This window comes from Boleophthalmus pectinirostris, unplaced genomic scaffold (assembly GCF_026225935.1).
Source record: "Boleophthalmus pectinirostris isolate CB_2022bp ecotype Guang Dong unplaced genomic scaffold, ASM2622593v1 HiC_scaffold_17, whole genome shotgun sequence".
Classification (NCBI taxonomy): Eukaryota; Metazoa; Chordata; class Actinopteri; order Gobiiformes; family Gobiidae; genus Boleophthalmus; species Boleophthalmus pectinirostris.
In genome coordinates, this window is record NW_026571115.1 from 20,612,966 (window position 1) to 20,637,799 (window position 24,834).

At 42.0% G+C, this 24,834-nt stretch overlaps 3 protein-coding genes across 6 annotated transcripts; 2 read left to right on the forward strand and 1 right to left on the reverse strand.

Moving 5' to 3' along the window:
• Window positions 1–5,318: 5,318 nt before the first annotated feature.
• On the forward strand, window positions 5,319–19,990 carry tnrc6c1 (trinucleotide repeat containing adaptor 6C1). Its single transcript, XM_055152320.1, has 18 exons — window positions 5,319–5,471; window positions 6,108–8,483; window positions 9,344–9,529; window positions 9,686–9,852; window positions 9,945–10,022; window positions 10,132–10,347; window positions 10,439–10,573; window positions 10,654–10,773; window positions 11,412–11,495; window positions 11,587–11,824; window positions 11,914–12,078; window positions 12,196–12,372; window positions 12,454–12,603; window positions 12,912–13,016; window positions 13,397–13,615; window positions 13,713–13,786; window positions 13,915–14,054; window positions 14,140–19,990. Exons 1-18 carry the CDS (start codon window positions 5,447–5,449, stop codon window positions 14,525–14,527), a joined length of 5,043 nt encoding a protein of 1,680 aa, XP_055008295.1. The 5' UTR covers window positions 5,319–5,446; the 3' UTR covers window positions 14,528–19,990.
• Window positions 19,850–21,991, reverse strand: LOC129408569 (uncharacterized). 3 transcript variants are annotated; one of them, XM_055152322.1, is made up of 5 exons: window positions 21,776–21,991; window positions 21,601–21,657; window positions 20,883–21,221; window positions 20,637–20,743; window positions 19,850–20,251 (listed from the first exon to the last, which is right to left on the reverse strand). In XM_055152322.1, exons 2-5 carry the CDS (start codon window positions 21,647–21,649, stop codon window positions 20,030–20,032), a joined length of 717 nt encoding a protein of 238 aa, XP_055008297.1. In that variant the 5' UTR covers window positions 21,650–21,657; window positions 21,776–21,991; the 3' UTR covers window positions 19,850–20,029. The 3 variants fall into 3 exon arrangements, 2 of the variants coding, with proteins under 2 accessions (XP_055008297.1, XP_055008298.1); XR_008632013.1 differs by having other exon boundaries at window positions 20,883–21,234; window positions 21,601–21,991; XM_055152323.1 differs by having other exon boundaries at window positions 20,637–20,686; window positions 21,601–21,991.
• Window positions 21,929–24,767, forward strand: LOC110171089 (zona pellucida sperm-binding protein 3-like). 2 transcript variants are annotated; one of them, XM_020936775.2, is made up of 10 exons: window positions 21,929–22,482; window positions 22,694–22,809; window positions 22,938–23,041; window positions 23,103–23,277; window positions 23,346–23,463; window positions 23,534–23,616; window positions 23,865–24,028; window positions 24,117–24,239; window positions 24,348–24,455; window positions 24,523–24,767. In XM_020936775.2, exons 1-10 carry the CDS (start codon window positions 22,090–22,092, stop codon window positions 24,744–24,746), a joined length of 1,608 nt encoding a protein of 535 aa, XP_020792434.2. In that variant the 5' UTR covers window positions 21,929–22,089; the 3' UTR covers window positions 24,747–24,767. The 2 variants fall into 2 exon arrangements, with proteins under 2 accessions (XP_020792434.2, XP_055008296.1); XM_055152321.1 differs by lacking the exon at window positions 24,523–24,767 and having other exon boundaries at window positions 21,931–22,482; window positions 24,326–24,455.
• Window positions 24,768–24,834: the final 67 nt, after the last annotated feature.

Consider the following 24,834-nt stretch of genomic DNA (forward strand, 5'->3'; position numbering starts at 1 on the left):
ACACAAACCACCTCTTTTGAAAAAAAAAAAAAAAGATCCTCTTTTAAGCATAAAATTGGTTGCCGTTTGAGTGCACACACCCCCAAGGCTGCTGTTTGATGTGCATCTCTAATGAACTGGGAACTCTCCTGTGTTCTCACTTTGCTCAAGACTGTGGGTTTTCAAACAGTCTGTCAGCAGGAATGTGACAGCTCTATTTTGATGTCTTTTTTTACTACCACCATGAGACGTTGTAAGTGATCAGTAATAAAAATAAACCCTCAGTTTTGGTAAATACGATGTGATGTAGTTTAAGACAAGCAATGCATTAAGCAAAACAATTACCACTATTGATTTGAGGCAGAGCTGGGCTCGGCTGAGAGTTTGTTTATAGACAGTGGTGAGATGCCGGGATTTGTGATTGATTAAAATGAATACAAATATTCTCCAAATGTGCATTTGCTTCTTGTATACTTTTAGTAGTTCATATTTTAGTCTTCTCTCAAATATGAATCTAGACAAGGTTAAAAAAAACAAAACAACTCTTAACAGAATCCTGATTTTTAAAAATTGTAAAATGTAAATCTGATATTAAGTACAATACAATTTGCTATTGGCGCTCACATCTTAACCACAAATAACCATGTTGTTTTTAAATTGCATTCATATATTAACAAAGATATAAAGCATATATGTCGTAGCATATCCTTTTTATTTATGGGCCCTATAGATAGCTGCGTAGTCCAGTCCCATAGCCTTGTGATTGTAAGTGGATTTGGATTTCGAGCACAGAGGAGGCAGCGTGGGGGAGGAGACTGCCACTCTCTTTATCAGTGACGCTTCGCTCACTGCTGCACGTCGCCTCTGTGCTCTGATTGGTCGACGCAGCTGCAGTCTGTAGCCCCCTTCCCCCATGCCTTCAGTCCGATGTCACAACAGGCTCACAACTGTACAGTACAAACCTTTTTGAATAAATACTCATCTTAAGTATAACTGTTGTGTAATTATAACAACAGCAGAGAATCAACAGGGAGTGGTTAGTCAAATACTGCTGTTGTAGAATCGCAGACAAAGGTGTTTCCTGAATACTGAGCCAGACACAAGTGAAACTATATCTGGATCATTAGACAGCTCTGTGGGGTGCTCAAATCAGCAGTAAATTTGTTTTACGTTGCATCATCATCAGATGTTAAAAATGAGAGGAAATCCAGTGTATTCAGAAAGTGTGTGTGACTATGTGCTCTCCCCTCCAGAGTGGGCCTCCACATTACATAACTCTTTGTTTTTGTTCCAGACGCATGTGTGCCAGTTATTCACTGCTCCACTGCGCACACTGGGGATGGCGGCCAGCAGCAAAGCACAGCTCTTTGAAACTCATGTAGGCCACACAAAGATTGTCTTTTTCCCTCCCGTTCTCACTGCACTCACATTTCTTTGCACTCTGTAAATCATGATTATATTGTGAAGACATATTTAGCATTGTGTAATGGTGGTTTATTCAGGTTTATCAGTAATTTGTCCTGCTTTGTTATAGGGCCGCAAGATTAAACAAATTTAAATTGCAATTTTAATGAACGCAATAAGCAAGACTGGAATTTTTGAAGTGCCATACTTTCCTCCACAAACAACAAAATAAACATTTATACAAAATGTGATTCTGAAGTGTGAATTTCAGACCACATCCTATTATAAAACTTAAATTGCAAATCTAATTGCAATGCTTGTCAGAAAAATTCTAATTAGATTTTTTTTTTTTTTCCAAAATTGACTATTACAGACTTGTGTTATAGAAGTATGGTCATTAAATTGTAATAATGTAAGATGCATGTTTTTAATGAAACACTGGTGTATTTTAGAAGCAAACCAGAGATCCTATAGCTACTTTAATGTGTTTGTTTATTATGCGTGTTTGATAGAGTTAAAGGATTTTCCAGCCTCATTTTGTTATGTAATTGAACAGACTAAAGTGATTAGTGCACTTTGTGTACATACTGCCCCTCAGTGGGCAGCGGTGTAGCCCCAGGGCTGATCCTCCTGCCTGAGTTAGTACCACTGACCTGTCACTTGAACTTCCTCATTGGACGCTCCCACATTAGCTTGCTGACATGTAAGGCTTTACACTTTGTGACTGTGCACTCGAATCCACGCTTTCATTGTTTCATTCATAAGAGGGTGCATTCATGTATATGTCTAATGCTGCTGCTGAGTGGTGTATGTTGAAGGCTATTTCCTCTTTGTTATCTGAGCAGGCTGATTAGAATCTGAAAGCTGATTAAAGTAATTGAGCTTCATCTGCTCAGCTCTGCCCTAGTGTAAAGTTTACATACTGTCTATAGTGTCCCAGTTTTAACATGTGTTACTAATGGAAACAGAAGTATATGCTCACATGATTATAATGATCAGCTGTAGGGTCACTAGGCAGTGACTATGATCTGATATCAAAAGCTTTTATGGAAGGTGCACTGAGCTCTCATGTCCTGATGGCCACACTTAATGCACAATAATGCAGCAGCTTACACCAGTCCATTATATGGTTGAGCACATGATTTTTTTCTGAGCTGAAGTAGCCCTCCTAAAGAACAAGTGTACTTAGAAGTGTGAGATTACAGTTTTTTGCTTCTCTCTTTAGACAGATCAGTAATTTAGTGCAAGCAGTTTGTCCCTTGCTGCTGTGAAAATCACTCCTGTTTCATTTCTGGTCCAGCTCTCACCCATTGCATTTCCATGTGCATGGGGCAAGAAATCTCAAAAACTGAAGCAGTTTTGACACAAATTTGTCTGCATTTACTGTGAAAAATAGAGCTTCTTTTCACTGAGATAGAAAACCCCTCCTCCTTACGACCCCCCCATCAGTGTCCCAACTTTACCCCAGAGCGCAGCGATGGCAGGTGCATCCCTCTGGAGTTCAGCCACAGCCCCCCTCTACTCTGTCATGTAACCCACCCCGAAAGCATCAACACAGCTGTCAAAACCAGGCCATGCTCTGCCCTCTGGGACTGTGCCATTGTAGTACCTTCACCAACCACTGAACCAGTCACAAAGTCAAACGAAAACCCTTCTCACCTGCTCCTTCTTACTCACCTACGGCTGCTGCATTTTTCGGAAATTATCACAATTATTTGGCTCATAATTCATATCACATTTATTTCAGACTTTGTACAATCAAATTAACCTGTAGAGAAAGTATATACCTAATAAATTTCATTGGTAACAGACAAGTGGTTTTGCATCAGGTTGCGCAGGAACAGGTCATGATTATAAATTTGATTCATTGTACCATTGGAATTTTCACTTTAGTTTGAGGACTATTTCAGGTTGAGCTCTATGTTAATCACAGTTGGATCGGTTGCAGTTTGCAGACTTGACCTGGTGCAGGAAGACTAAGGAAGAGGGAACTAATGGAAGAAAAGGAGCATAGAGTTAGTGTGGCAGAGGTCCAGTTGTGTGGGCTGTAGTGACTCATGACTTACGGTAAAAGCTGCATTTCTCTCCGCCCCTCTCTGGCAAGCATGCACAGTTTTGCTGCCTCTTGGTGCCTCTTTCAAACGTGTGGTGACACTGGTAGACTGAGGGACATTTAGTAAGGATTTAGGTCTGTTGTGTTCACCTACTCTGGCTCTAATGCAATACAAAACGCACCACTCCTCCTCCTCACATAATTGTTCTACGCCCATTAACCTAGTTTAGTTTGCTATATAAACATAAACACTCTTTTCCGCCACAGCCCTTAATATTTACTTTCCTGGTATCTTGACAGAGCTATATTTAGACCACTTTTGAAGTAAGAGCTAACTAATGTAAAGCTGCAGATGTCTCATAGTAGGTATTTCCTCCACAACCAAGAATTTGCTTTATTCTTGTACATTTCTAGCTCTTTTATACTTGCTAGTCCAGACAAGTAACACAAAGTCATTGGAGAGTTATGTGTATGGCCTAATTGCTTGTAATAGATACCAGTGAGTATTTAGAGTTTTCTCTGTGCCTCTGTGAACTTCTTGTGATCAGGATTACTTCAACTTGAATCACTTCAACTGCAGATGTAAACATGTACCACATTTTTTCTGTTGTATTATTCCTGTGGTAACGCAGTTTCATAGAGTTGCCTTTTGTGTGACAGTCACGGACCCTTTCAAGTGGAGAAGGCATGGGAGGGTGAGCTATTTTAGGATAGGCATTCTGGAGGAAACCCTTGGCCTGGTTTATCCTTTCAGAAATGAACAGGAGATTGAGTGCATAGAAAAACCCAAAGTTTCTTTCAATATAATTCAAGAAAAAGGAAGAGGGCGGGTGCATTTATTTACTATATACTATTTGTTATTAATTATTGAACGCTCACTACTATTAATAGTGTATTTCTTATGAGTAAAAACCAAAAACATTTCTCTTACAGTTGGCATATAAAAAGGTAGCAGTAAGGTTGGAGTGCTCATTCATCTGGCTGGCAGAGAGCATTGTCAGCGCTGTACCATCCAGTCCCTCATCCCCAAAGGGATTTCATTAAAGGCAGGACTCTTCCAGCTGAGGTTCACATAGTCTATAGAGCACAAACTGTCTTGTCCCCTATAGTTTGTCTAAATTCAATATTTTTTTGTCCATTGTTATAACTACATCTGAGTAATGTTGTCACTGAGTGTTAACAGAGATCTGGAGTAGAATGAGATGACTTCACTTGCCATGGAGCAGCACACAAGCTCAGCCTGGGCCATAAAAGGACTCTGTTCTCCACCAAACATTGACTTATTGTATTGTTGTGAGGGCGCTGGGAACATTTGTAAACAATACCATCCTTGATCCAAGACTGCCCCATTTTTCAGGCTGCTTTAACTTAGCACAATGTAATCCAGGCCTTTCATCAAACTTCAGGTCATTGTTTAGTTTTGTCTATGCCAAGGTTAATTGAAATACAGCTATTTCCATTTAGATGTACTGTATTTTGTGAATTCTACTTTTTGCTATTGTTGTATCCTGTGTACTAACCTTATAATAGTAAGTGATCTGTGATTTGTGTCAGCATTTGGAATGTATTGGTATGGGCAAGAGTCAAGACATCTTTCAGTTTAGTAGACCTATAATGACAACAAATTTAAAGTGTGATACAGGCCTATTGTTAGTTCTTATTTGCTGAATGGGTTAAGTTTTTGCTGTTTAACAACATTCACTTCCAATGCTGATACTGTGCATCTCTACTTCTCTGACACACTACCTCCTCCAAACAGACCTTTTCAGAGCTTTTTCCAGTGAGAGCGAATGTCCTCCGTCAGTGTGAGATATAAATAAAGCCAGGGGGAGGCAGTAGCGCTGTTAGTGGGAGGGACTGAGAGTGAGGCTGAGGAAGGAGGAGAGAAGGGCTGTCTCATGTCGTGCAAGAGCTGTGCAACTTTTTGGCTATATTTGTGAAGCTTGGTGTGCACAGCAGACATGCTCTGAGAAAAGGATGGTTGTGTGGTACGTAACCTAACTGCGCAGGATGGTTGGCAGACACCTCTCCTCAGGTATTTTACTGCTCTGTCCTTCAGTTTTGCACCCCTTCTATGCAATTACCTTTCAAGATAGCTACACTGCTTGCAACAATCTGTGCATTTTTGAGGTTTGGCAGGTCAGGGGAATAAAATATGGGAGAATTGCAGCTTTAACTCGCTGCTCAGGTCTTTTTGGCTTTGGTTCAGGGCTGAGAAAATGGCGGTCCAGCACTTCTAAGCAGAGTGACGCTTCTGAGCCACAATGCTGTGTTTGTCCTTTTCTCTGCTCACTCGATGTCTTCTTTTGTGAGGTGTCTTTATGGGCAAAAATGTGATTTAAGAACATATGGTTTGTCTATGCAGTACTCTCTTCTAAAACAGCTTAATTGGGCACCTACTTAGAGCAAGTACAGTTTGCTGGGCATTGGGTATTCAAACTTTGCATATTAACATACTTCCAAGTATGTTACTTTTCCTTATCAAAAATATGCCTGTGATTATATTTAGTTTAGTGTTTGTTTAGTGCTCTTAAAACAGTAGGCAATGGGCACTAAACATGAACTCAGAAATAATTCCTAAGTTAAAAGTTATATGCCAAATGGCCTGTATGAAGCAGAATTAACATTAAGATTTACACCTATTGTATTTTGTCTCATTTGTTTCTTTCAGAGCTGCCCTCACAGAGTGGGCCTGGAGCGCAGTATGATAATCCCCTCTGGGGCCCACTGCCAAACAACAGGAGTGCCACAAGTGTTGCAACTTTAAACAATCTCACTTGCTGGGATCAACTGATCATTGACCAGGAGGACACTGAGGCTTGGCCTTCTACATCCTATAGACAGAGGCAGGCCACTCCCGAAGGATGCCCTGTGGACACTGACTTTGGTCACTGGACCAGTAAAACCAGTAGTATTTGTAGTACAACAAGTATGGCCACAGGGGCTAACAGCCAAACTGGCCACTTCTCTGCCAACCACCTGAGCAGCAAGACCAATAGTGGGCCCAGCCCTGGAACCAGCATGCTTTCTAGCCAGGTGACAGCCAATCGCAGTTGGGGGTCTGGACCGCCCCACTGCCCCCCTCAGTCTTCAGTGGGGACCGAGGGAAAGGGTGACAGCCCAGTTACTGGGAGCAGCCGGGGTTGGGGCTCATCCTCATCTTCCACCACTAACTTTAACTTGAACTTAAACCCTAATGCCAACCCATCAGCCTGGCCCATGTTGGGACATGATGCGGCTGGCAACGGGGCAGGCAGCTCAGGGGGAGCCAGCTCAGTGTCTCCCCCTCCATCTACCCAGACCAGCACCTGCACTGGAGCCAACACTAACAGTAACCCTACAGGGGGCAGCAGCGCCTGGGGTGGCATCATGGCCTCTGACAGCTTAGAGCCAAAAACCACTCCCTCCACGAATGTGTCTTTCAGTTCAGAACCTCAGAACCTTAAAACTGATGGACCAAATTTTTCAAAGCAGGAACCCCCAAGCCCCATTCACAGTCTGTCTGGTTGGGGTAATACACCTGCTGGCTGTCACCAAGAAGGCCCACAGGTTAATGGGGAAGATGCCAGCTCAACATGGGTCAAAAGTGGGGATTCAAATGCACCTTCATCTAAAGATGGCTGGGACTCGGGGTGGAGCCGTGGAGGTAGTGGAGCAGGTACCTCTGGAGGCTGGGCAGAACCACCCAGGGGGGATTGGGGAAAGCCAAAAAGTGAGGATGCCCAAGGAGGCTGGGATGCTCCCACTTCTCCTCCCCAGGATCAGCAGACCAATCCCTGGAGTCGAGCTGTGAGCACTGCTGGTGCCAGTGAGGGGAGCAGTGACAGCATGGATGGGCATCCCCGACGCAGAGACCGTTCATCCAGAGATAATCCAGCTCCTCTCATTCCCTCCCAGGACTTGGATCCTCGTGTCCTGTGTAATACTGGCTGGGGTCAGACCCCGGTCCGCCAACACACCACTTGGGACATGGAGGACAATAAACGGAAAAATGTAGGTCCCGATTCATGGGGCTCAGGGCCGGCTGTTTCAAATGACACACAGGGGCACCCCACTAACATAGCCCCATCCCACAGGACTGACTCTGTCAGTAAACATGATGGGCATGCTCCTCCAGTGGCTTCAGGCTGGAATGGAAGTGCCCCTGCTCCAAACCAGAGCACGTCTGGCTGGGGAGACGGACCCAACAACAACAAACCACCTGCTGGGCCAAGTGGTTGGGGCAGCCCCACACCAGGAGGCCAAAACACTAATATGCCCCAAAAAGGAACTCAGTCCTGGGTAGAGGAGAAATCTACTGGTTGGGAGTCTCATGCCAAAACTGCATCACAAGGTTGGGGTGATCAACCCAAACCATCTCATGGCTGGGGCAATAGTGGTGGGAGCAGTAATACAGGAGAATGGGGAGAATCTAGTGAGAGCAAAAAGAGTCCGACAAATGCTGCCTGGGATGGAGAGCCAGGAGGCTGGAAAGAAAGTCCACGAAGCTGGAGTTCATCAACTTCCGGTCCTGGAAACTCTGAAACTGGAAGAAACGCAGGCTGGGGAGAACCTGCCTGTCCGCGCCCCAGTGGACCACCTCAAGGATGGGGAGGCAAATCTAATGAGGGTCCTGGTGGTGGTGGAGCTATGGGTTCCTGGGGAGGAACAGGCCCAGTCAAGCAGTCTGTTGGCTGGTCTGGTGGAAAGCAGGAGCGCACTGAGCCCACAGGTTGGGAGGAGCCTTCTCCTCCTTCAATCAGACGTAAAATGGAGATTGATGATGGGACCTCTGCTTGGGGTGATCCTGGTGCTCACAACAAAAGTGTCAACCTGTGGGACCGGAACAATCCAGGAGTATCCCAGAATAAAACTAATGCTGTCGTAAATAATACACCGGGGTCCAACACCAACCACTCACAGCCTCACAGTCAGCCCTATCATGGCCCCCCTTTACAGAGCCACAGTCAAAACCCTCCAAACCCAGGCCTCACTGGTGGCCCTATGGACCCTGCTGCTCCACAACCCCCTGTACTACCTCACAACAGAGGCCCTCCCATAGCTCAAGGTAAATACAGTCCTTTTTCCTGTATATTGATGCTAAGTTCATCTTTATGTACTGTTTAGTTCATACTATTCATACTGTCTTCACAAATTTAAAGTGTTAAACATGAAAGCTGATTAGGCACTGAGCCCAGTGAACTGTTAAGCTTCAAGTTGTTGATCCACTTAAAGAAGAAATCTTGACCTACTTTGCTCTCTTAGGATTTACATTTACTTGTTTATTCAAATGAGTTAAACCGTGCTAGTGCTAGTTTTATTGTATGAGTGTCTTTCTTACTCAGTCATGTGTGTAGTTGCTGTGACAGGTTATAGGAGATGCATCAAAGCAGTATTGACTGTACTGAAACAGTCATATGTCAAAATGTACAATAGTCCCTGAGAAACAGAAAGACAGGCACCTCCTGATTCTGTGCACTTGACCCATTCCACTCACAGCATGCAGACAATGTTCTTAGGAAAACCTCATGAACATTGTTTATTATTGTACTCTGTGCTAGGGAGAAGGGCTGGTTACATTACACTGACAGTGACAAATATTTTTGGCACATCCCTAAGGATACAACCTTCCATAGTGAAGGCTATTATGAATCTGGCATAGATGAGAAACTTTCAGCCAAATTTGACCCATTAGTTTCAAAATGTCAAATGGTATTTCCTCCCTTAAAAAAGCAAACCCCAGCAAGAATGTAAAATTAATTACATATTTATGTTGAGATGTGTAAGTGGAAATGTGTGTTAATAACAATATTGATAATGAATAAGTATCACCTCCACAATATGGGGAAATTATTGATGTAAAAGAGTGACAGATTCTATGTCTGCATTTGTTGTACACATTTTAGTGTGTCCTTGTTTATCATTCAGGTTGGGGAGACATGCCTAGTTCCCACCCAAAATCAGAGAGCTCTTGGGGAGAACATGCACCTTCTCCAGTCAGTGTGGACAATGGGACCTCAGCTTGGGGCAAACCAACCTGTGGTGGTTGGGGAGACAACAGCCCAGAGTATGGCAGGGGCAATTCAAATATGACATCTGCATCTTGCAAAACTGGTAAGGAGTTAAAACGTCATTTATTTTATATTACATTATCTCATAGACCTTAGTACCTTTGTCACTTGAGGCTTTGAAATATTAGCTGACACTGACCTCTAGTGGACATTTGGGAAAGTGATTGGTCTGAGAATTTTGGTATTGTTTCTTATTCAGCTCCAAAACCTATGCAAGACAGTTGGGGAGGCGGAGGAGAAGAGCTGGGCCTGTCTGGAGGTCAATGGGACACTGACGATGGCGATATGTGGAATAGTGCTGCTTCTCAGGAGAGTAATTCTTCATGCAACTCTTGGGGCAATGCATCCAAAAAGGCCCCCCCAAAAGTAAGTTCCAAATATGGAAGTTTTATTTATGTAATACTGATACATTGTTAGTACATGCAACATTTATAGTTGATGTTTTTGGTGTGTTACAGGTTAAAGTACCAGGTAAGCAAGAAGATGCCTGGATAATGAATCGTCTAATCAAACAGCTGACGGACATGGGCTTTCCAGTGAGTAATTATTGTACTATAAAATATATTTACATAATTTTACATTAATGTTATGGTTAGTTTATCGTCACATTTATTAAATTTTACAAAATTTTGTCTGTCTGTAAAGAGAGATCCAGCAGAGGAGGCACTGAAGAGCAACAACATGAACCTGGACCAGGCCATGAGTGCCCTGCTGGAGAAGAAGACTGAGCTGGATAAGCGGGGAATGGGCATAGGCCATGACTATAACAATGGGCTCATCAATAAACCCATGAACTGTCCTCGGCCTCAGCTTCTGTCCAAAGACCCTGTGACAGACCCCCGCTTGCCTTTCATGGATAAGGTGCGCACAGCATTTTAGAAAAAAAAATATTTTCTGTGTTTAATGTAGATTTTGCTTGAGCAAAGTCTCATTATCTTTGTTTGTGTGGCAGATGCAGAGTGGAATGTTTGGTGGTGGCAGTGCACAAGGCCGTGCCATGCAGCCCCCTCCCCAGCCTCCTGTGCCACCGCTCAGCTCCTCTCAGCCCAATCTACGTGCTCAAGTGCCTCCCTTTCTGTCCCCTCAGGTATTACACTGTATGACAGGGCTGAATACTGTACACCATACCTTAAGTCAAACTAACCCATAATAATAATGTTTTTACAGGTTCAAGCACAGCTCTTACAGTTTGCAGCAAAAAACATTGGTCTGAATCCTGCACTTTTAACCTCACCTATAAACCCTCAACATATGACCCTCCTGAATCAACTGTACCAGCTGCAACTGGTGAGCTCAGTCCACAGACTGTATATATAAATGGACATGGCTAATGCGCTAGTCACCGTGTTCCAAATGGAAAGATCGCATGAAAACTCTTCCATCTCCTACTGACACTGTTTCCCATTGACTTACATTTAAATATTGTTGCCCCTCTCTCGAACTGCTGCAGTGAGCCTTGTCATTTTGGTCTTAAAATGTTTGTATTAACCCACTCTACATCCTGGTATTTTTTTCCATTATTTTGTCTGTAGAAAAAATCCTATTCATAATATAGATTCTAGCTCCAAATTCCTTGTAACTGCTAGCATCGCAAGCTTCATTTGAGTTGAGCTGGTTCAGTCTGTCAAAATGTGCATATTTATAAACATACTGCATTTACTATGTAATAGATATTTCCCTTTCAAAACAAGGTGGAACCAAAAAGGAATTATATAATTATAATACAATTAAAAGAATTTTCATTGAGAAAGAAAAGTTTTTGTGTGCCATATTTGAAAGTTAATCTAACATAGATGTTTTATTATACATTTTTAATAAATGTTTATGATGCATTCTTGTTTTGTTTGTGTTTTACCACAAAGCAATTTTGTATAGAACTGATTTATTTATATATATATATATCCTTTATCTGACCTGTTTTACAGGCATACCAGCGTTTACAAATTCAGCAACAGATGTTACAAGCCCAACGCAATGTTTCTGGCCCCATTCGACAGCAAGAGCAGCAAGTAAGTTTCCATCAGAAATCTGGCAATATTAAATTTTTTTGGTTGAAAGCAGTTATTCCTGATTTTAAAGTTCACATTAATTGTCTTTCAGGTTGCCCGTACAATCAATAACATGCAGCAACAGATCCAACAGCACCAGCGTCAGCTGGCACAGGCCCTGTTAATGAAGCAGCAGCAGCAGCCACCTCCAGCCCACTCTGGCATGCATCCTGGAGGGAACAAATCCGGCCTGGACTCTTTCCCAGGTCACCCCCAGGCTCCTGGTCTCTCTGACCTGCAGACCAAAGACCCACAGTCATCGGCTAATACCTACAGTCCCTACTCTCTTTGTAAGGATAAACCACATTTTATATTTCCCTACATTTCTATAAATTTTTTACATTTCAAACGTTATTTTGCCGTTGTTGTTTTTATTCAGCTGGACTGAATTCAAATATGAATGTAAACTGCTTAGAAGTGGGAGGCCTGTCTTTGAAGGAATCTCCCCAACCTCAATCACGCCTTTCACAGTGGACACATGCCAACTCTATTGAAAGTATCTCTGAAACATCCTCCCCTTTAGAGCCCAGCCTGGGAAAGCATGGTGAGCAACTAAAATGTTTATTCATGTCCCTTTTCACCACAAGTGTTTTATAACATGGTAACTATTGTCATTTTAAAGGCCTTATGCTGAATTTATAATAATTCCTTTTCACATTAGGTGCCAATCTGGGTCCCCCTGGAAAGTCTCCACAGTTGGAGGATTCCTTCAGCCCCTACAATCTCATGTCAAACTCAGACTCTCCCACAAGCCCTCTGGTTCCTCCTGACAACTGGGGGCCGCCTAAAGGTAGCAGTGATAAGATGGCCAATGGGACCAATATTAACTGGCCACCAGGTCAGTCACAATTTCATAAAAACTTTATTTTTAAGTGTACAAAAACAAAGTATAAAAAATAAAATAATATAATGTATTCAGAATTCTGCCCTGGAGTACCTTGGAAAGGTCTCCAAAACATTGACCCTGAGACAGACCCAAATGTGACTCCTGGCAGTGTTCCCAGTGGGCCCACCATCAACACCAACATCCAGGACGTTAACCGCTACCTGCTGCGGGACCGAAGTGGAGGTGAGCTCAGGCCGAGCTTCCCATGGGAGCACTCTCTCAGTCAGAACTTGCACAGTGCGCTTGGGCTTTTTTTGCACAACCTTCTTGATTCTGCAGCTGGTACTCTTCTATTTGGTTGGATTTTCTTTTCCTTGAACAGCTTTAATATTTCATACCCATTTACATTTCTATTTTAACTATACTACTTTGTCTTTTTCTACTTGGGTTAAGTTTGTCATTGGCCATGTGTATTTTCTTTTATTTCATTTCTCTCTGCTACCATTCCTTATTTTTGTCTGTCTATTTTTGTGTTGCTGGTATCTGCTTAGGCTCTTCTCCCAATTCATCTCAGGCTCTACCTTCCTCCACTGATTGGCCAGTCAATGCTTGCACTAGCTCGTTCAGTCTGTCGCCCCCGGAGGCGGACGATGCAGGTACACAGTTTGCATATAACCCAAACACAGGTTTCATCAAAACCATTATTTTATTTCTAAAAATGTCTCTCTTGTCCTTGCGTTACACCACATTTAATTAAATTGTCGTGCCACTTCAAAGATCTCGTTTTCATTTGCTAATGCATTTATTTCCCCTTCGTTCTGTTGTCCTCCCATCGTGTAAGAAATGGGATAACATACATGTAGGGGTCAGAAATATGGCAAAATATTTGTTTTGCAATTTTCTTCAACATGATTGCATATTGCCCGGCCCCTACATACATATGTATTTTATGTTTTAAGGTTTCTCTGAATGTGAAAGTGAGTATAAGAACTTTACCTCTAGTTACAGTCTTGTATAAATACCCTTGTTTTTGCAGGTAAATTGTCAGAAATTAAATCAACTTGGTCACCTGGCCCCATACCTCACAGCCAGGCATCTCTGTCCCATGAGCTGTGGAAGGTCCCACAAGGACCCAGAAGCAGCAGTGCAGCACCGAGCCGCCCTCCTCCCGGTCTTACAAACAACAAACCCTCTGCTACATGGGCTGGCACCACACTGGGGCTGGGTCAAGGCTGGAGCAGCTCCTACACCACAGGTAGGTCACAGTGCTAATATAAAAATTGAAATGACAGTCAAGGAACAATGACATGGCTGTGAAGATACTATAACATCCTTTTGCATTTCATTTACAGCAGGCACCACATGGAGCACCGACAGCTCCCCCAGGACCAGCAGCTGGTTGGTTCTTAGGAACCTTACTCCACAGGTACAATTCTACTGTGTCTTGCATACTGTAAAGAGGGATATCATTATACTTACACTTTATCCACTTGGCTAAAATTTAAGTCAAGATGTTATAAACTGTCTGAAAACACATTGCTCCCTGTGTTATAGATTGATGGCTCGACCCTGCGGACACTGTGCATGCAGCATGGCCCTCTTATCACATTCCACCTCAACCTGACACAAGGCAACGCTGTTGTGCGTTACAACTCCAAGGATGAAGCTGCCAAAGCTCAGAAGTCTCTTCACATGTATGTTCTTGATTATTAAATGGCAACTTGTGTCTTGATGAAATAAAAACAATTACTCAAGGCATTTTATATGTCCTTTTGGCAGGTGTGTGCTTGGTAATACCACCATCTTGGCAGAGTTTGCTGGAGAGGAAGAAGTGAACCGATTCTTTGCACAGAGCCAGTCACTTGGTGGAACGACCAGCTGGCAAGCCACTCCTGGCACTAATCAAACACGGATGGGCGGGACTGGCTCAGGAGTCACTCATCCCATTGGTCACTCTCCGCACTGGAATAACAACAGTGGAGGCACAGGGAGTGGAGGTGCTCTGGGCACAGGAGGAGCTAAAACAGGAGAGCTGCTCTGGGGAGGTGTACAGCAGTATTCCAGCCTGTGGGGTCCTCCTAGCGGAGAGGAGGCTCGTGTGATGGGGAGCCCCACCCCAATCAATACACTGCTTCCTGGAGACCTGCTTAGTGGGGAATCTATGTAGCCCTCACAAGAAAACATGAGTTTGCAAATCAGTGTGGAGATAATCAGTGTGATATACGGTTACAGAGGGGCAAGGAGAGGGATCACTGCTGCTCACTGTCCTCTGCTTTTTACCCCCTGGTTTTAACATCTCAATTTACTTTTTTTTCTCATTGAGATATTTTATTCAGTGTTGAGGTTTTATTTTTGGAGATACAAAGAAAGTGAATTTTGCAACGCAATGTAAGAGATGTGGAAACTTGCACCTCAGAGATCCATATGAAGCATCATTCCCCTCAATCAGAGCAGTTTGGACTCCACATCTGTATTTCTCAGCACTAATATTAGCCTTAACCTTTTCCTGCTCTGTTCTTGTTCACTCTGTACTTGGTGAAGAAACATATAGACTCGTGCACACCCTTATTTCTGAGCCAGTGAAACCTGAGTGAGAGTCAATGCTGCTGAAGACTACCCCAAATAACCACAGCTCAAACTCCATTACACAATGCTCAAAGGGAATGATGCAACTTTGTTCGCTTTGTTCAAGCCATTTATTTTTTCTAGTGTGTTTTTCCATTGCAAACAAAGCTAAGAATATTATATTATTCACATGTGTCTCAATCTTACTTGGTGGCATCATTACATATCCAGATGTGGATATGATGGACAACAGAATGAACCACTGCTATTACAAGTGAACTGCAAAGACAAACACTTAATGCACCTCAATCCACTGCAGGACTCCTGCAGTTTGGTCTCAGTCTTTGACCCTCTCACTGATGTTGTGGATAACCTCAAGTCGGTGCGTAGTTCCTCACTCCACCAACAAAAACACCATTTCATGTGATGTGCAATATAAGCCACAGACTTTACCGTCCATGCAACCCATCATCACCTCTCAGAGAAGAGGAATACTACAAGGAATGATTGAACTGCAAACTATTTCTGCCCCCACCTTAAAACTGCCACTAACACCTTTCCTCTCCCCTTGTGTGTGAGGGGGCTTCAGCGAGGGGCTGGTCTTAAAACATATTCTGCCTAAAACACAAAGGTAACTCAAAGCACTTGTTGGACCAGCCCCCTCTGCAGCCATGTATGCCAGTGACTAGTTCGGGGGAGAAGATTGGGCGTGTGTGTACATGTGTGTGCGTGTGGGAAAATGGCATCAAACCAAATTAACCTGGAAGACCAGAATACCTTTTTTTCCTTTTATCCAAATTTTCATCAATAGCTATTTGTAAACAAAGATACTGGTTTGTGAATATGTGGTCAATCATAGCACTTAGCAAGAGCATCACTGCTAATACACCTTCAATGCCAACATGTTGAAGAAAGGAGAAGTGTCCGTGGCAACAAAAAAGCAATTTACAGTGGCTTCTATACTTTTTTACTCAACTTGGATGTAAGGATTTTTTATCCTTCATCTCACATGTCTGTGAGAACCTGAAGGATGCTTAACATGGTAGCAAAGTGAAGGGAAATGCAAAGAATGAACTGACTCATCTGATGAGGAGTGCCATGCTCTTTGTCAAGTAAATATCACTGTTACATCACATTCTCTCGAATCAAATCTCTAGCCTTGGTGTCTGGAAACGTTCCACTTAATCCTGCAGGGGGGCTTACTTTCTTGTCCTTTTTGATTTCTCTCTGTGAAGAGGCCCTGCCAACTTGTGGTATATCATGGTCACTGAGTGCCTGTCTGCTGCAGAGTGCACTGCTCCGCTGCGGCCCTCATTCTTCTCCCTGCAGGCCCCTGTCAGACTGGCTTCTCCCCATCTTCCCCTGGACCTCCAGGCCAAGAGCAGCTCACTACTACTACTGCGCCACCCTCCTCTTCCATTCTCTCTCACTTCTGCATTGATCACTTTAGCCTGATGCTGAGGCACTTGATGTGTTGTACTTATTTCATTTGTCTGTGTACATTTTTTGTTGTAAAGTTGGCTGATGCAGTTGCATTAGTCTGATGGTATAGTTTTAAAGTTAAATGCTGTTTCAGTTTGATTTCCCAGGCCCCCCGTCTGCTTTGTCAGCAGAACCAGTGTGTGGTTTAGAGGTACAGCTTCTGGTCAGCCCATACAGACACTGATGATATCAATAGAAACAGGCTTTTGGTTCTTAAGCGTTGTGCCATGCAGGACAAGGTCTCCACTCCACAGAGTGAGTGCACCTTCTTTATAGTGGATGGGGCACAGCCACAGTGGTGCTTTATGTTTTAACTCTGGGAGTGCTTAGTTTCAACCACCTCGATTGAGAGCAGCCTTCCAGATCTATGCAAAATCAAGGAGGGATTCAATCACAGCCATTCAAATTTCACAGCCATGCTCCACATCTGCCAATGTCCACTTCTTTAACCTTTACTACCAGGCAGCTTCCCTTAGGCCTCCGAATCAAATGTGGGGGACACGGCTACTAAACACTAATGACCTGCTGGGGGCGTTGTTGGTTGGCAAACAGTCACTTTTGAGGTCTTGTGCCAACTGGCTTTTCCTCTCTGTACTTCCACCGGGCAGTATCCTAGTGAAGAATTAAGTGTGTTTTTGTCTGCGGGGTATGCACAAAGCTCTGGCAGAAACGCGCAAGGAGAAGAGACAGGACAAGCCTATGGTGCTGGTTTCTCACTGTCAGGGGATTGACACTTTAGTGGACATAAACGCTGCAGAAGTTGGGGCCAGCTGGTCCCTGTATGTGTCTGTGCACTGTTTATTGATCACATCGGGTACATCTTTCTAAAAACCAAAAACATTATCTTTTTTCATCATCAAAGTTTTTTGCAAAAACTGAAAAAATGTTGTTTCCGCTGTGCCCTCCAAAGCTAAGGTGTTTCCCTGTGAGCTCTCCCCCGTTGGAGGGAATGTTGTAATCAGGGTGTATGGGCCTACAATATGAAGGTCATCACATAATCATTTCAAAACAGCTGGCTTTGGGGTCAGACCTAAGCTGTCAGCAGAAACAAGAACACATTAAGTTTGGTACCAAGTCTTAAAGTTTGGGGCCTGTCCCTCTTCCAGAGTCGCGCCAGACTCGACTAAACAATCACTATTGCCTGTTGTGTGTGTCTATTCATGAAATCTGCATTTACTCCACACTGGACTTGAATTAAGAAACTGAGTGTAAAGTGACTTTGGACTTGAGTGTTGAAAATTAAATGTTATTTCATTAGTCTCTTGGTTTCAAAAAGCATCTAGAAGTTAAGTGCTAGATGCGTATCAATCACTGATCAGACAAGGGTCGGGCCAGAATGATTTTAATTTGCAAATTTCAAAAGGCCTAGGCTGAATATGCACATATAAGCTCATGCACAGTACACCACCATAGTACACTGTGTATGGCTCTGTTTCCACTTAGTCAATGCCCGCTCCCTGACATTATAATCCCTACAAAGTTCATATCAACATATCAGAGTAATACAAAATAATGAACGAAATACTTGAATCAAAAGAAGCGCCAATAATGTAATGTGAACACTTTTTGTAGTCGTTTTTTGTCTCATTCATAAACTTAAGAGATTTTTAATAGTATCAGAGTGAATCCAATTTGAAATGCGAGTGTTACAGAAAACAAAGAGTCGATTTTTCATCTTGAGTGTTTGCACAAGACTGCGTGTACTGTATGTCGTATGAATGTCTGTGTGTGGGTAACTGCGGTGGGACCTCCGCAATGTGTTTAGTTTAATACAGTATACTTTTGTTTATTTGTTTTACTTATTGCTTGTCAAATGTATATTCTGATGTTAATTGTTACTAGCCTCTAGCGTTGCACTGAGTGTCAGCCTTGCCCGATTCAGCTAAATGAACAACATGATACAAGTACTATGGGGAGGTCAGGACAGTTCATGTGTAAAAGTTTACTCAAGGACTAAAATAAGTGTGTTTTACAAATGTTACATTTATCTACCTTAGTGGCTTTCATTGTGGAATAATCCAAGAAAGTGTGGATCATATTTGAGTATTGCACCATTTTCAGACTAAAAACAAAACAAACAAAAAAATCAAATACTATGTAAAAATGCAGCAAAAAAAGTGTTTTGCAGACCAGTGGCCATAGTAAGGATAGAAGGACTTCATCTCTCCCAAATCTTAGCAGTGGAGAGTGAAGGTGGACAGGAGACTGAGCCTGGGCTGTGATGGCTCTTTCATAGGTGCCTACCTTTTTGGTTGTTAGCTTTTGTTCTGTCACTTTTGTTCAACTGACTCATGTTCTTTGTTTTCCTGAAAGGCCACTGACGGTTTACGTAAATATATTTTTCCAGAGATGAAACACAAAACAAAGTCTAACAATGGGATTGTAAAAAGGACAAATGCTTCCATTTAAAAGTGCAACAACTTCACAAAATGAAGATGGTTGTTTTTTCAAGCTCTGGGATTGAACAGTGTGTTCTGTTACAACTTTGTTCTGTGTTAATGTTAATTTCTAAAGCCTGTATGTTTTATGTTTATTATATATTTTCCATTATATATGAAAACTGAAAAAAATATATATTGCTCACTACCTTGCACACACAAAAAGTGGATCTTGTCTCAGGAAGGCCAGGGTTCCAGAGTATCAACTCCACGCCATTTTAATGTACATTTTTTATGATTAGTTTAAAAAGGTGATTTTAAATTTAAGCACTGAAAGTTATGGATTTCCGAAGAAAAGCAAACTTTTTGTTTCTAAATCCGTAGCAGTTACGTAATAACCAAATACTGGACTCTGATAAAATGTGCTTTATATATAAATCTATATATAAAAATTGCTTTAGGTTAAAAAGTTAATAATTTTGATTGTGAGAAAAAGACATGAGTAACATGCAAAATGCTGTTTGAATCTTTTTTGTGTGTTTTCCTGAGGTCCCGTCCTGACTGAATCAGGAATATTGTGCATTACTCTTTCCTCTTTCTCTCCCACAGCGTGTATTATGAAAACAACTTAAGAATGAAAACAGACTTTTTGTGGAACATTGTTCGCACTGAGCTGGTTGTAAAGGATCATGAAACTATGCACAAGTGTAGGGGACAGGTCAGGGGAACTCTTATCTGGGCTACGTTCAGGTGGTCCACTATTGCAGGGGTGAGGGTTTTTTTTAATGAGAGGGTGAGGGTTGGAGGGATCTCTGCCTCCTGGCCCCTCCTCCTCTGATCCAGATTGACCTAGCTCTACATCACCATGCTGTGTATTCCTAAAACCAATGAGCATCTCACTCTAGCACTGTGGGATTCTAGCCTGTCGCCCTCAAGGGTAATTTTCTCAGTTGTTTATGTGGGGATATTAGAGGGTGGGCTATATGGGACTAGGGCTGCTTTTTGCCTTTTTGTTTTTGAAATAATAAGTAAAATGTCTGTACTGAGATTTAATGAAAAGTCAGTGGCTTGTAATGTTTTATTTTTCTCTGTATATCTTTCTCCTCATAGAATGTGATTGTTACGACATGCACCGAAACAAATGTTTTCATCAACTATGGAGCTTCTTTCAAATATTAATAAAATAGCATTTTTCTTGGCTGTTACATTGTTGTATATTATTTTCGTTTTGTTTTTAGCCACTTTTAATCTCCCATTTTCAGTTGTCTGGGGCAGGCGTAGTAATTCTCTTGAGGTTGTCTGTAGTTTGGGTTGGCGTACACAGGAAACGACACTTCCTCCAGGTGTGAAATTTGATCAGAGATATTCTCGGACACAGTCTGCGGCTTCCTGCTCATTTCCATATAAACGGAAGAAGGACCTCGAAGCCTATGGTGCTGATTGGGTGGACAGTCTATAGGCTTGACCTAAATAGTGCAACACATAAATCCACGTTTTACAAATACAAGTAACAAATATTTTGTTAAGCATTATTAATCAATATTAGTGTTTGGGGGTTTTAAACAAAGTGAATAGAAAGGCCAAATTGCAAGTGAATCAGCCAAAAAATAGACATCTGTATGTTTTTGTGATAGTCTAGTATTAGCAAATAATAAAAAATAGGTAGCAGGTTGAGTGCTTGCCTACTGGGATTGTGCCCCTGGGGAAGACATTTTACACACAATTATACTGGTTATAACAAACATAACACTAAAGAAAGAAAATGTTTTAAATGTTAAATGTTATTGAATGTATTATGGTCTATCAAGTTAATCTGAAAAGTAACATACAGCAGTACAATGTAATACTCACAAAATGTGCTATGCCTAGCCCACAAATGATGAGCAGAATAAGCACAGTTGCTGCAGAGATGGTGAACAATACAAGTGGATAAACAGATGAGCATGGGCACAACTTCTCTGTAGAACAATTATATAAAAAAATATTAAACCAAAAGCAGTCACTGCAGGGTTGTACAATGTCTCGCAAATCTAACAGTAGAGTAATGATTTTAACAGTCACTTTAATACAGGAATCAGGAATGTATTAATCACATACCTTCTGATTCAACCAGTAAGAAGATCTTTTGGTCATCGATGAAATGCTTTGATGAGTTGTCCTCTGTGATCTCCCACAGGTACAGCCCAGTGTCATCAGACTCCAGGTCCAATAAAGTGACATTAACTTGTGCAGAGTAGAGACCACCATACAGATCCACACGTCCTCTGTGTTTAGGGCTCACCCTGGGATGTTCACCCCGGCTTAGGGAGAGCAGGGTGCTCTGACTATGGGTGTTGTGGTGGTACAAATGTAGATGGGTGCTCTGCTCTGTGATGGGACAGGACAGCTCCACAGACTGGCTCTCACTCACATGCAAAAACACCACCTCTGCACAAACTGAAACACAACACTGCATTTGATTTTAATACACTGTGATTTAAAATTAAAGAACCCACAAAAGCTTGTAAATCATCTCTTCCAAATTGGGTAACTATTTGGACTATTTGGATTGAAAGATCAATTTAGCCAATACAAGAATCAACAAAGGCAACAGTTCCTAGTCTACATATACATTAAATGTAACTACAATAGAATGAAGCCTATGCTTTAAGGAGCTGACAATGTAGGTCCTACTTTATAACAAGTAATAATAAACATTTTAAACCATTTAAAATAATGTCAGTGTAACCATTTTGTTTATGATACACAGTGGCCAATATTTTACTTTAAAAAATAAATACAGTAGGCCTATATAATTTATGCTCCTGTTTCTTACCTTTAGAGATTTGAGTGAAGACAAGAATCCCAAACAGTACCATCCTCATTTATCTGTCTGCACAAAAACGCATTACGCTATAGGCCTGTTGCAAGTTTAGCCAGAGGCCACCCTTGTCTATTTTCTCATCATACTCTTCCGTTTTGTTCTTATTGTTTAGTTTATTTTAACTCACAGCGGTAAGGGGAAGCTGCAACTGTCGTCACAATCAAGTCAGCCACCCACGTCTTCCTTTGTGTGGACTGAAGGCCCCGCAGCTTACTGCTTATATATAAAATCAAAATATATATGGCATGTCCGGTCCATTTATGGAAAATAACATAATATACAATGTGACAAAAAGAATGTGACTTCTATAAAACTTTCAAACGAGAATGAAGCTGAGAGCCAATCAGTGTTAAGGAGGCGCAGGTGTGCACGCGCGCCACTTTAAACTGCGCCACAGGCCACGCAGTTTTGTTTGTTTTCTATACAAACTTTACTATTTTAATGTCATCTATGGGGACTTTGCATTTTGTGGCTTTATTTGGCGTTTTGTTGTCTGAGCTTTATGCTGTCCCGCCTTTTATTTCACCGCCAAAACCTTTCAAACAGAACGCATTGGTTGAGAGGCCTCGGCTGACAGGAGGCCAGGGCAGCAAGCAGGGCCACCGGGAAGGGGCTGATGAAGAGCGGGAGCAGATCAAGTCTGTGACCGTGAGCTGCCATCCGGACTCACTGGAGATTGTGATCCAGGCTGATCTGTTCGGTGTGGGCGCTTCAGTAAAGGGCAGTGACCTGCGACTGGGAGTGGACAATGATGAACGCTGCAAACCAGTGTTGTCTTCTAATGATGAATACAGGATCACTGCTGGGCTGTTGGACTGTGGCACCAAACACTGGGTAAAAAAATAATAATAAACTCCTTATCTCAAAATGTTATTTTCGGTGGTTCATGACTGGAAACGATCTGTTATTTTGGGGCTTAGGTGAGGTACATTTTTATTTGGCAGCTCAGACATAGGAACATAAAGACAACAGTTTAATTAACTAGTCTGAAAAACTTGTGTTTGTTACCCAAATCTTACTTTATAACTTTACTTACTGTGTGCAGATGACTGAAGAGTCCCTGGTCTACACAAACTTGCTCATCTACTCCCCTGAGCCCTCTGCAGGTGGAGTGATCCGGATGGAGGAGGCAGTCATTCCCATAGAGTGTCACTATGAAAGGTGCAGACATTTTACCCAGCACTTAATATTAAATCTCCAATTTAGACTTTCTTTCTTTAGAATAGAATTACTGGGTCATAGTAGCTCACAAACAACAGTAATATTTCTCTGTTACTTTTTGTCTCCAGAAAATACAGTCTAACCAGCTCTGCACTCTTTCCTACCTGGATTCCTTTTGTGTCCACAATGGCAACTATGGAAAAGTTGAACTTTGCTTTGAAAGTTATGACTCGTAAGTGTAAATGTGCCCATTAGAACTAGTCTGCATTGCTTATGGCTGTGATTCTGTGCAGCTGACTGGCTCTACAAAAGGACCTCAAATGTGTTTTACCTTGGCGAGCCCATTCCCATTGAGGCGTCTGTCAGACCTGGGCACCACATGGGCCTCAGGGTGTTTCTGAGCTCTTGTGTGGCCACCCTTACCCCAGACGAGCACTCCTCACCCAGATATGTTTTTATTGAAGATGGGTAAGCAAGTAAAATAACCTTGGCTATAAAAGACGAGCCTAAAGCTCAATGTGGCACTCATCCTACAGGTGCCTGCTCGACTCCCAAGTTCCTAATTCAAGGTCCCAGTTTTCGTCAAGAGTCCAAGATGACAAGCTTCACTTGGTTCTAGATGCTTTTAGGTTTCATAATGAGGACAGAGGAGAAGTGAGTTGAATAAAGATTGATCTATAATTTTAAAAGTATTTTAAATAACTTTGAATTGTTGCCTTGGCAGCTTTACATCACCTGTCAGATTATTGCCGTTCCAGTAAATGATGCAGATTCACCCAATAAAGCTTGTACTTTTATTAATGGAAGGTAAGTCTTATCCACTCTGTCTTGTTCTTGTGGCATCTTGTAAATTATGTCTGAAATGTACAGCAGACGGCCTTCTCAGCAGTGCTTTAATTTATGAATCATGACAAAATCTTATTTAAAATATGCCTGGAGGACACTGCATAAAAATGTTAAAATTTAAATTCCACATGCTTCTGCTTTTCTGGAATCTTGAGTGGAAAGGTGTATCTATGAGGATTGGAATGTTATTTGTGCTTCATTTACAAAAGGTGGCGTTCAGCTGACGGCAATGACTACTTGTGTGGTTATTGTCAAACCCAAAATGAAGAGGGCTTCATACAAGACAAACTGAGTGGTTCGTTCAGTCCTCGAGGGCTTGGAAGGGTAGCAAAACCTGAAACCTTCTGGAGAAGTGGATTAAAGACTGCCCAGGGTAAGTCTTTTTGGTGGCATTTTGTGTTTTAAGTTCTTACCACAGGATAATATCAGTGTGTATTCTCAGACTGACTTTGGTCTTTCAGAACGGGACAAAGAGGCCATAGTTGGTCCACTTCTAGTTCTCCCATTTGAGAAGAAAATGGATACAAAATTTAATGTACCTCTGTATGGCAGCTCCTGGCGAAGTGGAGTGCCTCAAAATACAGGTGATTTGAATTATGGTTATATTTAGTAGACTACTTATTCAAGTCTGAATTGGTGAAGTATAGCCTTTTTCTGTGACAATTTGTAGTCCATGTTTGAATTGTTCTCAGTGGAAAAGGTTTTGGTTTTGGCTCCCGAAGTTTTGTCCAGCTCAGAGGAGGCAGAGAATGTCCCTGAGACTGAGGAAGACTTTCCAGATGTAACAAACAGTGATGAAGGTAAACCAGACAAGATTGTTCTGTGATTTTTAGTGAACTGATTTTTTTAAATAATTTTTTTCCACAGATGATGTTGATGACTATGAAACTTCAGGGGAAGAAGATGTAGAAGATGACTCTGATGTGTTCAGTGATACGATGGACCCTTGGTTCAAAATAAAGGAAAATCTGGAAAATGAAACTACAGCTAGTCCCAGTAATGTCAGCACAACTTCACTGCCAGATGTTTTCACTACCTCACTGAATGACACAGAGTCTGATGTTACCATTACAATGGAACCAAAGAGATAATAAACATGCTTTGATAACCTTTTTAAATGTGTTCAGTTTTTTTTCTGCAACAACAAATCCAGATGTAAGTCCATATGTGTGATTTATT

What these genes read in the sequence shown, in the direction of transcription:
- LOC110171089 (XM_020936775.2), top strand. Translation starts at nt 22,090, where the DNA reads ATGTCATCTATGGGGACTTTGCATTTTGTGGCTTTATTTGGCGTTTTG. An exon ending in TGCTTTGAAAGTTATGACTC is followed by an intron (nt 23,042 to 23,102) that starts GTAAGTGTAAAT and finishes GATTCTGTGCAG; the next exon opens with CTGACTGGCTCTACAAAAGG. An exon ending in TGGATTAAAGACTGCCCAGG is followed by an intron (nt 24,029 to 24,116) that starts GTAAGTCTTTTT and finishes TTGGTCTTTCAG; the next exon opens with AACGGGACAAAGAGGCCATA.
- tnrc6c1 (XM_055152320.1), top strand. Translation starts at nt 5,447, where the DNA reads ATGGTTGGCAGACACCTCTCCTCAG. An exon ending in TGGCAGACACCTCTCCTCAG is followed by an intron (nt 5,472 to 6,107) that starts GTATTTTACTGC and finishes TGTTTCTTTCAG; the next exon opens with AGCTGCCCTCACAGAGTGGG. An exon ending in GCTTGCCTTTCATGGATAAG is followed by an intron (nt 10,348 to 10,438) that starts GTGCGCACAGCA and finishes TTTGTGTGGCAG; the next exon opens with ATGCAGAGTGGAATGTTTGG.
- LOC129408569 (XM_055152322.1), bottom strand. Translation starts at nt 21,649, where the DNA reads ATGAGGATGGTACTGTTTGGGATTCTTGTCTTCACTCAAATCTCTAAA. An exon ending in CTTCACTCAAATCTCTAAAG is followed by an intron (nt 21,222 to 21,600) that starts GTAAGAAACAGG and finishes GTTGTGTTTCAG; the next exon opens with TTTGTGCAGAGGTGGTGTTT. An exon ending in CTTACTGGTTGAATCAGAAG is followed by an intron (nt 20,744 to 20,882) that starts GTATGTGATTAA and finishes ATTGTTCTACAG; the next exon opens with AGAAGTTGTGCCCATGCTCA.